A 15,003-nucleotide genomic window follows, 5' to 3' on the forward strand; every position below is an offset into this window, starting at 1 on the left:
GTGGAGTATTTCATTTTTCCATATTCAGTAAGGCCTCCAGTATCTCTATCAGTTTGAAAATGCTCCATTTAGTTACTATCTGTTAGAGTGGGGAAGTGAGATGCCCTTATTCTGAGTCTATTAAACCTCACTTCTATCTCATCTTATCTACCTAATCTTTGTGTCTTATTGACCATGAAGTTTATCTTTAATCTCCCTTTACCCTTATTATCACACAACACTGTAGGTCTATTTTCTATGGTGCAATAGTGCTGCTGTATTTGCCGGCAACAGAGGAAGAATCGTTTAGTTGTACACACAGTTCTTATTCAGCTGTGTAATGGAATGTGTACAGAGTGTGTGTATAGAAATGTATTTCCCCGCTTTCTTTCACACTGTCTTCAATTGCCTTGGCAGGAGCTTTTAACGCCAGTCATACAATCTCCCCTTGATACTGCGATATTTATCTCTCAGTATCATCTTAAGCGATGGTAGACTCATCGAGTCACTTCACGCTTCACTTCGCTCCTCAGCGAATCAGCAGAAGGCATCAGATAAGATCATAAAACTGTATCCTAATTTAAAAGCAGCACTCTGCCTCCACAGTGTCTATTAGAGATCTGTGTGCTAATTCTTTTCATGTCCGGGGCTCCTGCAGATGTAGGCTTCTACAAAGGAGTAATTTATAAGACTAATGAAAAGAGCAAGCAGTTTGTGGACATCAGGGGGGTCTTTTATGAGGCTCGGTGTGGGAAGAAAAAGGAACAGGAGAGGCACACCAGCCCCACTTTCTGAACTGAAATTATTGCTTTATTAAAGCTGAGGGGCTCACTCCCTCTACAATAGAACAAACACACTGAAAGGTGTCGAGAGGATATCAGTGTACTCTGTTTGAGCTCCAGGATGATGCACAGGAGGCTGCAACATAGCTCATGTGTGACAGGCAGAGATGGAGACAGCATCCACATCAAGCAGGCAGTGATGGCAGCACTTTTGATATGATTATTCAGTTTAAACACAGCTCGAGTTTGTTTTATGAACTCTATTTATTTAGTAATTTATTTTAATGAAGATGACAGGTTTTTAGCTTTGAGTGCATTATTTCAGACATAAACTAACCTTAAACTTGAAGTGCTCCATCACTTCTTTGCTATGGTACTTCATGTGCTGACATTGGAGACATGTTTTGGGAAGGAGAGGTGTGCAAGATGCACATTATCTTAATAACATTCAAATGCTGGGTGAGATGTTTTTCAGAGCTAATACAATTCAGATAGCAGTACAGTAATTCCATCAACGCCCTTGATTGAAGCAAAATGGTAATATGCAAATACCAAAAGAGATGTACAGCTACAAGCAAAACTCTGAAATCATTTAGATTTAAAGAAATAATATTGCACAGAGGGGGGAAAAATTAATCACACGGAAAAGTGTCTCCTTTAAGATTGCACTGGTGTATTACCCGGAGGCATGGAATGTAAATGGAAAATCAACATTGTACCCTGTGATAAGGCTAACAAATTAATAAAAGTATTTTCTTTCCTCCTCCCATGCTGATGCCTGTATGAAAAGTCTGGAAAGGAAGTTTTTTTTTCCCTCCTTCCATCTGTGTGAGGTTTTGTTTTGCAGGTAGCGGGATTAACATCAATGCTCACCTTGGCTGCATGTCAGCTTGTTTTTCAGAGAGCACACAGTCTCAGAGGGCCTTTTCAACAGCTATAATGGAAAGACTTTTGTGAAATATTTTGGTAAAATAATATTCTTTATTGACACGGCTTTATATTTGTCTATACTGAATGTCTGAACATGGATTGTATAGGCCGTGGAGAGCTGTGCTGCACTTTGAATAGCATCTGCATTTGTAGTATTGCAACAAAAGAACCAAGTAGAGGCAGAAGTTGTTTTTTTTTTTTTTTTTTTTTTTTTTTATGAAAGCCTGAAGGATGTGATGCAACTGCTGAACATCTCCCTTGTGTGTGTGTGTGTGTGTATATGTGTGCGTCTGTATATGTATATGTATATGTGTCTGTGTGTGTGTTCCCTCAGGTCCTCTGGAGGATGGCCTGGAGGAAGAGGAGGAGGAGTGTGTCTCCGAGGAGAACGAGCTCTTGGCCAAAGACGAGTTCTCGGTGGAAGAGAACTTCACTGCCGAATTTGAGGCTGAGAACATGAGTTGCGAAGACATGGAGTACTTCTGCAACAAAGGTTAGAATCGTCTGCTTATTCTGCACCGCAACTCTAGAAGCTGCTTTCCACAAGCAGTGAACAGTGCTCTTTTTAATTCCTAATATGAGACAATATGTTAAGCAACCCTCGTGCCAAGCATCAAAAATAAGTTAAACTCCTGCCAATGGCGTCTAATAAAATTCCTCAACATGTTCAAATCAAACCTGGCAGAACTTGTGTCCGTACGAGAATTTCTCCCGCATCACTGCCTTGAGTTGAAACTATCCATTTTGATATTTGATCCCAGCAATCCACCCAAGAGCAGTGGTTTGATCTGAGAGAAAGATGGCATCAGCAACACTGGCTCTCCCTCTGTGATAGTGCTGTGAAGGTGTGCTACGGTACACCAATGCACTGGAGAGCGTAGCACTTCCCTTTGAGCCAGCGCTAAAGCTCTGTGAACACTCAGCAGCACCTGCTACTGCTCGGAGGTCCAGCACTATAAAGCATCGCCAAATGCGCCTGAGTCCTCTTTGAACTCCAATTCAATTAGATTGCTTCTTTGTATGTTTGTTTCATTTCGGTCACACCTTGCCATCACAGGAGCTAATTTGTGGTCTGCTCCAGGTTACAGTGTGAAGATGACAGACTTGTCCCGCCTCCCTTCCCCTAACTCCCCCCGCTCACCCCCACCCCTTCCTACCCCCCGGTTTTGTGGCTTTCACTACCCCAGGTGTCCCCACTCTACAGGCACACGGATGCCATAAATTTGACTTTTTAATGAAGAACCTATGCTTTGAATGTCTGCCTCCTCTTTCTCCTTTCAAAGAGAAAATTGTTTAGAATTATTTCTTCACACTTCTAAACTGATGTGCCTCGTGGGATTACATTATTGAAGAAAAATAAATCTTTCATGTTTCAGGTAGGCTATGCCCCAGTAATCGTATCAATAATGTTTTCCTTTTGTTCTCAGGAAAAAGTTGAACGGCGCAATTGTTCGGAAATTGCAATTACCAGCGACGCCTCGTTTGCTTTACCCTTTGTCTCCTTCGTAATGTGTCCTTACTCAAACTTCAAAGTACAATGTATGGTCTTGTAATAACCCAGTAGCTATGAAATAGACGGTGCCGTACGCATTGGTGGTTACAGAAGGGGGGAAAAAAGTACAACTTCTGAAAATCTTCAAAGAACCCTGTCAGAGCTGTTTGATATTCCCATTGTTTTGGATAGAACCATGTGAGGAACTGGGCCTCAAATCTCCTTTCCTTTCCCGTGTTTATGAATAAAGTCAACACTAAATAGCGATCCCAAATGTCAAGTACTACTTTTAGGGGACACTAGTAATCTGTTCTTTTTCATACACAAGCTAAGTCAGATTTTTTTTTTTTATTGCTCTTCTATCTAAGCTTACAGTAGCTAAGTCTCCCATTGCCTCCTAAGACCCAAGTGATGTACTATCCAAATTTCCTTTTTCCTTGTGGCAAGTTGTGTGCAATCATCAGGTGTAGTCATTTTCCCCATGATCCCCTCCTCAATTAGATCTATTTAAAACTAATGTCGGAGTGGCTTAAATTTACCCCACTTATGTGAAACTGCCGTGAATTAAACAGGACGCAATCCTGGTGGCATTAAATGGTTTAAGTGTGTTATTCCTCGACTATAGGAGGAAAAAGAGAGCCCCCTTGATTAACTAAACCCTCTCAAATGTGATGGCGTGCTGTAATTAGCCCTGTGCGGACTTGAACGTGGGTTTTAAAGCAGCCACTCATCCCATGGCCTTTATCTTCTGCTGCTTCCCGGAGAATACGGTCTCCCGTGTAAGGTTCCTCCACTGAGCAGTGACTCTCTGGTCTTAGCTTAGCCTTGTATCTGTGTAGTCACTCTCTGAAATGGGCTTGTCAGGGGGACCTAAAACCTCCATTAAAAGTTTCAGTCTATAATAGGTATTAAAAAGCTGTAGGAACACAAAGAGGAGTACCAATTTTCATTAACATATGAAGCACTTATTAACTTTGATCAGAGTGCGGTGAAGTAGCAAAGCCGCTTAAAGGCGCAAAGGTCAAGAAGTTGAATGCCACCAAAGACTCAGCCATTTGCCTTACCCTTGCAGAAAAGGGACTCCCCAGATAAGTGCATGGAGCACCTTGATGTCCCATCTTGGTCTCAGGCTTGGGAACCTCTAAACTGGGAGATGGTTGACTCTGTAACCTGTTTAGTTAATGGTGTCATGGCTCTCACTGGTTTTTGGTGCCTCACATTGAAATGGTTTGTGAAGTGGTGGGGGCGTCCCATACAGGGACCTTAAAATTGGCAAAATATGATCTAGGAAATCTCACGAATGCCAACGTGTCCATTCTACAACATGAGTGCTTTTTTTTTTGCACTGCAGTTTTATTACTTTTACTTAAGGATCTAAGTACTTCTTGCTCCACTACCCTTCAGATTTATGTTCTAACCCCTTAGGGGGGTTTTGACCCCAAGTTTGGGAACCACTGATCAGTATTCAGTCAATAAAAGCCAAGACCAAATTGTGCAGACCTCAACTATTACAGTTACAGTTGTGGCCCTCATCCAGGAGATCCACTCATCCATTCCAGCAAATGTATAAGGAGTCCCTTGTCAATGACACTCAACATAATGACTCTGAAACAACATAGGGGGTGTGAAATGAAGCAGCTTGGTAGAATATTAGGGCCCAGAGAGAAGGAACAGTGATTTAATACACACAGAATCAGAGGGGGTCTGCCTTCCTGTCTAGAGCTTTGTGAGGAAAAAGCCACATATCTGAAGAAATAACCTTGGCCTTCCTTTGTGATTAAAACAGAATCTTACCTCAAACAACTTCTCCTGCTCGGTCAGTTTCACATTTATGGAGCTCTGCTTGTGAAGAGCCCACAGATGAACATGCTGACTCCACAGCAAAGATTTATACTCTATTGACACACTTGACTCCATAATTGTAAGAAAGATACCTTTTTATATACACTGAGTGGCATCTTTTTTTACTGAAATTGTGAAATTTCACCTTGCTGTTTTACTCCCTCTTTTATTGTTGGCTGTCTGTGAAGTTCAGCACAGGGTGTTGCCACAAGCTGTTCCCTTTCTGCGCTCCAAGTGTTGTCTGATGACAAATTACTTCCTTAGTCAGCTCTGACAGTAAATTTACATGTCATTTCATGTGTCTCATTTCCTACATGTAAAACATGTTTTTGTTAAGTTATATTACATGAATTTTTTCAGCTCAAACTGCTTGATTCTGATGCTGTTGTGAGTGTTTAGAGAGTGAGTGTCAGAATAAATCAAGGGCAACTAAATGTGAACTCTTATGCACTGTTCTTCTCAAATTACAGAATTATAATGCAGGCAAAAAACATTTTATCACAGTGAAAGTGACAAGTGAATGCTCGGGACTCCGTACCGGGGACTCAACATTGCAAATAACAAACCCACCTTGACCCTTCAAATAACCTCTCAGTGGGTAATTTGAACTGCAACAGTCGGAGACTCACAGTAACAAACAGAAGGTGGCGAATTAATTATGCCACTCTTTGTGTAACACAGAAGTAATCACAATCTCCAGCAACAGAGGAGGAAGATCTCCTTGGCTCTTTTGCCACAGATGCCAGTGCCCAGAATGGTAAATGTGGAATTTTAATGCACAGTTGATGCTGGAGAATATGGGGAAATGCTAATTTGTGGTGCGATAAGATGAATCGAGTCATCCCTTTAGCCCCATTTGACTCAGTGGAGGAAATTAATCATTAATGTTTGTTAAGTATGACAATCTAACTGGGCCAGATCTACATGCTCAGAGACTGAGGCAGAGCGAGATAAAGACCCAGGCTGCAGACAGGGAGGAAAACTGCCAGATTCTGTAATGATGGGAATTTATTGGCATTTAAAGAGACAGTGGCAAGGCATTTCACTAATAGCCTCCCTCCATTGGAGTGCTCTGCCTGCCACAAATTGCATGCAATTCAAACCTATTTTTCAGATAGCAGAGAAGTCTCACAGCTATGCTTGACTTTGGTGAAAAGGTTGCTTCCTGGAATTGACTTTATCTGTTGCAGCACAATCTGCATCAACAACCAAATATGCAATATCAACTGACTAGCACTACCACTGCTGGGGGGACGGCAGGCATCGCCCCTAATATTACATTCTGAAAACCATTACAAGCTCCAACACTAGCAAGATTGCGAGGGGTTTAGAGAAGTGGCAGTGGGTTAAAGTCATCGAGTCCAGAATTCAGTAACATATAGAACTGTGCGTTCCCATAAGCAGACTTAAAACTACTTATACTCCATTTTGCAGAAATTGCGACCTGTCTGTAGACTCAGTGGTCAGGATTAGAGTGCTCAGAGCTCCTTAAAGTCACACGCGAGAGATTGACATTTTCAAGGGCTTCTTTGGAAGAGACAATGCTAAAAGGGAGAGAAAAAGCCAATATGACTTTGTTGCTACCTTGCTCGAGGAATTGTTTGTGTAAATCGCCTATAAGCTTATTGACCTGAATGTGTGGCACGCTGCGTGTGACTGCGATTTGGCTAGAGAGCTGTCCTTTGATAGAGCAGCGATAGGGCTGATTTTAACAGCTCAGTGGCTCCTCTTGCATGCCCGCCAACCCTGCACCCAGCAGGCCACCTCGCCTCCCCAGCCCTCCCCGTCCCTTCTGTTCTCTTCAGCCTTCCCTCGCTCAACCTTAAGTATCTCCATTTGATTGCGCAGTGAAAGAAACCTAAGCCAGATGTAAATTATGATCTAGACGATAATGTAGAGGATGATCACTGACAATCTGTCTCCCTTGATAAGACTGCTGAGGGTTTCAATTCAAATGATAAAACAGTCTCTGTTTCTTATAGTGGACCTCTGTGAATGAAATGGAGCACCTCAATCAATTTATTTTTATATCAGAAAGGTAAAAATTCCTATGTCATATAAAAACCCATAAAAATAGGTCTTCGTATTCCTTGTATTCCAGGTTTTATCAAACTGTACTGTAAGCAAACGAGTGCTGCTCCAGCACGTCTTCCTCTGCTCTGCTTTTTCCTAGTGACATTTGTGCAGGAAACTTCATCAAAGCCCTGTGACATTGTTCCCTTGTGAGGTTGCCTGGGCGATTGTGTTTAAAATGCATTGCAAACTGTGTTAGATAGACGGCAGAAAATCCTTAATCACTGCTTAATTAAGGAATCATCTTGTAGCTTCATTTCCCGGGCTGTAATTAAACACTTCCAATACGTTTCGTTACAGGGCTTAACATGTTCGCCTGAGATCAAGGTAGTGCCTTTAATGTTATCTTGCTAGCTTTTTTTAAACTCCGCTCCATTGGAAGGAACTGTTGATATACGCCTTTGTTATCCTCGTCATAATACGAGCCTAGTATGCTAAAGAGGTTCTCCAGGCCCAACAATAAATAGTGGGGGAATTTAGTTGAGTGGGCTCCCTGATAATATACTGGGAGAGAGGAGGAGTAGGGGGGAGAAATCGCCAGCCCAAGCAGACACTTGCATAAGCAAAACTGGGTCATAATGACCTCATGTACTGTAAGTAGGACATTTCTGCAGTCTTCCCTTCAGTATCACTTTTTTCTTCGTATACATCTCCTCTTTTAGAGCGAGGCAGAAAGCTGACATCCTTTTGGCAATGTTTGCTACCTTCTTTGAAGTGAGCCATGTCAAAAAAAAGCTAAACAAGCATGGTGTGTGTGCTTGATCTGGAGATTAACCTAACTGAGGACGGATGGCGCTGGAGTGAAGTAGTGTGCGTCCCGTGGCAGTTGTCACTGGAAATGTGATAACTAACACTCTGAAATGCTTTCTGGGAGCTGGGGGGCGGGCTGGGTGGGAAGGGGTGGGGGGGGGAGGTGTCCAAACACAGATATGGTAAATATCATATCATATTTGGTGATAGGTGTGATGTTTTTTTTTTTGTTTTTTTTTATTGTGCTATCTAAGAAAAATCTTAAAAATATATTGTCTTTGTCATTCCAAAATATTATAAACCCACATATCCAGGACTTTTCTCCTTGTCGAGTGTATGAAGTGTAGTAATCCATTGTAGTAATCCAGGCCTGTCCTTGACCGTTCACTATTGGGTTTAAAACATCAAAGGGATAAAAACGATATGGTGACAAAAGTGAAAGAAATGTTTCTCCACAAACTATCAGCTACCACTACATGCCCCAAGCAGGTTTGCCTGAGTTTGGAGAGACACTCTGTGCAACTACTGTGTCAGCCACATCGGATTTATTTAGAGCACCACACTAGGGGCACCTACGAAGCACTGATTTATGTGCCTATAAACTTTGAGTACAAACTGTGCTTACTGTAGACATGCAAAAATAGATATTTTTTTTACACTAACTGCATCTAAGAACACTCAACAAGCCCTCCCGTCAGTGTTACGGCTGCACGCTCAGAGGCGGCGCCTGTTTAACAAGGTCTTTAAGCACTTACATCCAGGAGAGAGATACCCAAATATCCCTTAGCATGGACTGTGTGAGCCCCGAGACTGTAAATCAGCTCTACATCCTATAACACACATTCTAGCTCGCTCCACAATAGATCAAACAGTAATAAATAGCCACCTCTCTCCCACACATTGCTTTCCTTCCTGTTCCATGGGGCTTCCTCCAGTTCCTGCAAGTACTCATGGGAACTCCTTTTACATAAAAGTGTGCAGCTGGACCTGGTGAGCTCACAGCAAATGTACATATACAGAGCTACATGTACACAAAAACATGTATTCACAATAGCTCACACAATGTCTGATGATGACACGCCCAAACATTACAGGAAAGAGTTGTAAAGCTAAATGATTTTTGCAGGGATAATATCCGAAGTCCATCAGAATCTACTCTTTGGAACGGAAGCACAGCCCACTATCCAGTGCTTAATTCAATTAGGTGTCTTTAAATTTGGATTGAGTGCTGCTCACTTTGTGTCTTGTGCGCTTTATAGAGCTTAATTTTTTTTGCCTTGCAGGAGAGGAAGATGGCAACCGAGATGCAGGAGAGTCGGAGATGGAGGGGCAGGGAGAGAAGACCAGGCATGCTGCAGTGGGGCCAGATGAATGGGATGGTCCAAGTAAGGAAAAGTCTTCATATCAGTTTCCTAGAAAGCCTCCAAGAGCCATCAGATAAATTTACTGTCACTAAACTGCAATGCATGTTGCATTGTTTGAGGTAAGGTATTGATTTTGGCATTGAACAGAAAAGGAGCAACAGGAGATTTGCAGACACTTCTGGTTCAAAAGTAAGAAAGCAGCTATAGATGGATAAATGAGTCAGAAGTCTGCATGCGGTTTAACAAGCTGCTTTAACTGTGTATACATCCACCATTCAGTTAAAAGTAAGACATTACCAATAACTTCCTCTTTTTTTTAAAGAATCCCATAATTCAATGCAGATGTAGCTTGTTTTTAAAGAGTGTACAACATATTTTTTTTTATCTTGTTTTGCCCTTTCACTAAAAGTAAGTTCATCAAAGTGATGGATAATACATTGAACAAGGATGTTGCACAGCAATTACTGCTCAGCAATAGCCTGCACCCACACTGCTGAACACACAAAATATGATTCCTTTTAATGCATAAAATGACCTCAAGAATTTGATGCAGGTACATGCATTTGGGGAAAAAAGGGAAAAAGAAAAAAGAAAAAAAAGAAGCTAGAGAGAGGGAGAGAAAGGGAGAGAAAAAAGTGGATTTGGGCAAGTTGTGCTTGCTAGCTTGAAGCCCCCCGGGGTGTGTATTTTATACTGACAGTGAATCAGTGTTATCGCACCTATCAGATAATGCATTTATCATTAAATTTCACATTTGCATTTAAATCTGGGGAAGGAAATGAGCATTGCTGGCTAAAGATAAGAGCGCTGGGACGACAGTAATAAACCATCACTGTGATCAGTCAGGAGACAGGGCTGAGGGGGTCAGCTCAGAACTATGGGGGCCATGACAAAAAGAAGGCATCACATGCGGAAAAAAGGCCCTTTTGGGTGAGAAAATGCTGAGCTTAAAAATACTCCTTTGAAAAGGAGGGATGGATGTAGCATGAGTAGATGTATGACTGACTGTAATTATGCTTCCCCCTTCTACTTAGCCATCAGAATGAGAATTAGAGGCTCAGAAACTCACTGCTGGACAGGCAGCGGAGGCAGAGAGAGGAGGGAGACTTGAGTCTTATGGGAGTAAAGTGTTTCTTGCGTACAGTGAGGATGGCTGAACTGCAGAGGAGGTGATGTGAGACATGATGTCCATTTCATGTTTTACTAAACCACAGTCCGAGTCTGAGGACGTCAGCGCTGTGTCCTAATGTCTACTGCTATTAAACTGAAAGATGGCACTTAGCACATGGCTGCATCCAACATGAAGAAACATGATCTGATGTATGTGCTGTACGTGCACATGCTTGATCTTAGCAGCCAGGATTATCAAAGGAAAACAACGTGTTCATAATCATCGTACCACTGCTTACCCAAGTTTCTCAACATCTCTATGATATACCAACCAATTAGTGAGCGACTTACACTGAGGCATTCATGCCCCTCCTCTGTTTTCTCAATGGGCAGCATGGAGTGGGCAGAAATTAATCTTGGCGCATAATAATGCCATTCACTCTCCCATCATGGCTGCCATGAAAGGTCATTTCCCTTTTTAATTTTTCCCATTGTGCTGGAAAAGTCAGATGGGCATGTTATAATTTGAATAAAGAGGGGAATCAGACAATCAGATAGGAACATTTGAAATGACATGACTTCCTGTTCAAAGCGATTAAAAGCAAATTTATTTAGTTTGAGACTGTCTACCCTTTAATCTCTTTGTAAATGTTCTGATAGTTCAGCATTCAAAAGTTCTTTGTTATTCTTTGGCTTAAGTTTAAGCAGGTGTGATTATGATCACCAACAGATAATTTTTAATCACTGCGCGTGTGCATCTGAATAGGATGTGTAATGGCCGTTACATAAAAAGAGAGTGAAGCCTTTTAATGAGGTGGGCTAACTCAGAACATGCCCACCTGCTTTGGTGATTCTATTGAAGCACCTCCATACCGTTTCCCTTTTGCTGAGTAACAACAAAAGCCTTTACAATCTACATCCTGTAATTGAACTTTTTTTTTTTGTCCCTGCATTTCATCTCCACTTTAGTAACTCATGTCAAGTGCTGTCCGCGATTGCCCCCCGTTCTCTGATTGTCTTTCTCTCTGGAACAGCAGAGAACCGTGCTGAATGACTCACTATTAATCTGATAGCTGGCTCTTCTCTGTTGTTCAGAGCGCTGGGTCTCTGATGTGGAACACCCAGCGAGTTCCCTTTCTCTCCCCTCGTCTCTACAAGTATGTCCTTAAGCGAATCTGCACACTGATCTTCTGTCTCGTGTTCATTTCTCGTCACGGATGTTTCGCAATCAGCCGCTGATTTGGGAGATAGCGTGTCATGCTATTCTATTCATTTTCATGGACTAGAAATGATAGGAATCTGACTCTGTCTCTCTCATTCTCTCCCACTCGCTCTCCTCTAGGCTAATTGGGAATGGTGCGTGTTAGCTAGCTAACTCTGCTAATGAACTTGTTCTCAGCCTTATCTAAATGCTTGCTCATGTAAACCACACCCCCTTATGAAAGTCATGAAAATCCAGGGTTCGTTAGGAGCTCTGTAATAGTGATCATTCCCATTTCCACTGAAAATGTCTAGTCTGTAAAACAGCATTTTCTTTGGTGGGATATCTATTTATGCATTTGTTTATCTACTGTTATAAAATAATGGAGCACTGAAACAAGATTAGAAGCTGATACTGGCCCTTAACTGCAGAAACATCACATATCACAGTCTGTATTGTCAACCACTAATATGATGATGTTTGAGTTACATTTATTATGTAACTAATAAATTCTACACTACACTACAAGAATGTATTGTAGTGTAACATGTAATCACTAAACTCTGGATCTATTTTTTAATGGCAGCTTTATGCAGGGTTTCTGGCTCACCACAATTTTATAACTGTTCCTCGCACCAGCACAATACAATACAACTTTTATATTGTGCTGTCAACCACAGTGGATCTGTAACTTCACCTTTTCAACATAAAATATTGTTAAAGGGACACTCAGTCTAATTATCTGCTGCATGCACAGATTCATATGTTCTGCATGTATTTGTATTTGTTGCAGTATTAGCTCATCAGTTGTTCATAACTATTCACAGAATGCAGTTTAATTATTTTACCACTCAGCCTGTGAAATCAATTGTATAACTAATCAGTCTTTTCCAAATTCTTAATGGAGGTGTAATACTGTGCTTCTGGAGTGCCCCTGTAATACATCAAACATTAGAGACACGCAAGCATCATTCCATTTTGAATTGAATCCAAGTGATCTTCATTTCAATCTCTGACTAACAAAAATCACTTACATAAAGCATGAGGTGCTTCTCAGCAATAATATCTGTAATAAGAACAGCACAGTTGAAAATATTACTTTGTAGAGTGACTTGTGTTTTCAGTTTGCAGATAACGTGTTAAAGTCTACTCTTTAACTTCTGATGCCAAATAATTGTGCATTTGGCATCCTTGGCATCTTACACAGTGACATCAGGATCTAAGATACTGCAGCAAATACACTTAAGGCACAGCAAAGGAAGAGATCCAGAAGGAGGAGATGAGTGTGACAGAGCGGTAACTGAAGCGATATGATCGCCTTGTCCACAAATCTCTTCTCTTGGCTGTCCCTGACGGCCGGCGTGGCCCAGCTTGCTCAGCTCCTGGTGCCAGCTGGGCATCGGCCAGGGCGAGGCAGGGGTCAGCTGAAGGAGTGGCCATCTGAGAATCTACCTGACGGTCAGACACAGACGGAGCACAAGCAAAGAGAACCCCCCCAAAACACACACACACACACACCACCCTGAAAAATAATCCATTTTCATCAACCCTTTTCTTTTCCCCTTTCAAGACATCAAACACGCACAAGCTGAAAACGCAGCTTCACTCAGATGTAAAAACTCTTGAATCTCATTTTTGACTCCAGCCAACCCAGAAGGGTCTGTGGCCGATCCGTCTTCTTCCAGTTTCCAAAAAAAAAAAAAGAAAGAAAAAGAAAAAAACAAAACAATAACCATTTTGGGTTTAATGCACATATGTCATGCTAGGAGAGCTGGAGGACCAGATGGCCACGATACTGTGGCAGGTGCCTCAACAAATGTTTGCGGTGCCCGTGCTGCTATTTATATCATGGTGAAACACAGACACGCAAATATTTGCAAAAGGACAGTGGGCCCTTTTTGTTGGGAGTCAAAGCGATCACCGAAATAAACAGATGGGATTAAACCTTTCGGGCATCAGTCACCTGAACTTTGAAATTCCCTCAGTTCATCCAAAGAAACTTAGTGGAAAACAGGAAAACACTAAGATGAAAGCGGTAACAAGAAGGTTATAGAGACTCATTAAAATGGTTCCTCCATTTGCAATCAACAGTTCATAGTATTGTTTATATTTTTTCATTTTAGTTGCAAAAGATTTTCACCATTCGGCCCCAATTGAACTTAAAGAGAACTGACCAAAACTCTAGTACAAATACTGAGAAAAACTTTTAAATTCTTGACACTCCACACAGCAGTGACACTCCATTTGAGCACAGTTCAGTCAGGTTGCTCTCAGTAAACAAGGCATTTTCTAACTCCGCACCCAAGTCCATTATAAAGTCAGGGTGTCGTCAAGGAGGGAGGGGCGAGCCGAAATGAGGGAGAGAAACAAACGGAGCACCCAGATGCAGATTAGGCTGCAGAAGATGAGGGTGTAAAAGGGATTTAATGGTAGGATGGATTAGAGAAATCCTTGTAACAATGTTAAATAATTATGGTTCCAGCCGAGATCAAAGCACCATTGATTGAACCCCTCAAGCCTTCAGCACACAGAGTCTTGGAAAGCAAAGATTGGTAAACTAGTGCTCAGACCACTCCGGCTGCTCCAGTTAAATTGGATTGGAAATATTAGGATATAGATGAATCCTTCAGGAGGCTTTCGCAAAGCTTTTGTCACCGGAAATGTAGCTTGGGAACGGTATGAAAGGTTTGATAGTGTACGGTCTCGACAGAATCATAAGACGAGGGTGTCGCAGCTGTCTCCACTGATACCTAAGCGTTTTAAGTAGACTTATAGACACACTTGACTGTTATATCAGCAAACTGAAAACTTTCAGCGCAGGCTTTCATTCAAGGTTTTATTTTTTTTTCCCCCCCTTCGTCTTGTAATCAAGAAATTTGGACGTGCATCATGGCAATTCTCCTTTAAGAAAAGGAAGGTTTTATCTTGCTGCTCCAGGGGTTTATTCAAAGTCCTCTGACAAGTCTCACAAAACATGAATGACACTCAGATTGCTGATACTGATGATGAAAGTCCATCATCAGCCTCTCTGTGAGTTCTGGGCCCTGAGTGATGTAAAATTAAATTGCAATCAAAGTGCTATGTGTAAACATTGTCCGCCTTTTTCCAAATACATTTAATTCTTAAGAGACTGTTGATGAAGGCTTTGTACCGTATGGATCACCTGTGTGCAGAGAAAACACCCTCCCCCATCACCACAAGCATGCACACTCACAAATTTCACAATGTGTGATTAGAATGATGGAATATGCAACAAGAGATTAGACAAATCACTGTACTCCTATGCTGTATCGCCTTGATGCAAATTTAGTCACTGATCCGCTATACTAAGAGGCTTTATGAAGGAACTTCATGGTTGTTAGTTATATAATCTAAAATAGGGCAAAATGCAATCACTGTTCTTATCATTTGAGGAAGATGTCACTATATTCAGTTCTAGTTTTGTGTGGGTACGTGGGATGTGGCACACTGAGAATGCCC

General features: G+C 41.7%; 1 protein-coding gene across 1 annotated transcript in view; it reads left to right on the forward strand.

The window, feature by feature from the left end:
- The first annotated feature begins 1,449 nt into the window (after nucleotides 1-1,449).
- Nucleotides 1,450-15,003, forward strand: part of zfpm2a (zinc finger protein, FOG family member 2a) — an 85,072-nt gene continuing 71,518 nt past the window's right edge. The window contains exons 1-3 of the mRNA XM_041043929.1: nucleotides 1,450-1,456; nucleotides 2,026-2,184; nucleotides 9,132-9,233. Coding sequence (XP_040899863.1) covers nucleotides 1,450-1,456; nucleotides 2,026-2,184; nucleotides 9,132-9,233 — 268 coding nt within the window. The remainder of the gene's footprint in view (nucleotides 1,457-2,025; nucleotides 2,185-9,131; nucleotides 9,234-15,003) is intronic.

Source organism: Toxotes jaculatrix, chromosome 8 (assembly GCF_017976425.1).
Source record: "Toxotes jaculatrix isolate fToxJac2 chromosome 8, fToxJac2.pri, whole genome shotgun sequence".
NCBI lineage: Eukaryota > Metazoa > Chordata > Actinopteri > Toxotidae > Toxotes > Toxotes jaculatrix.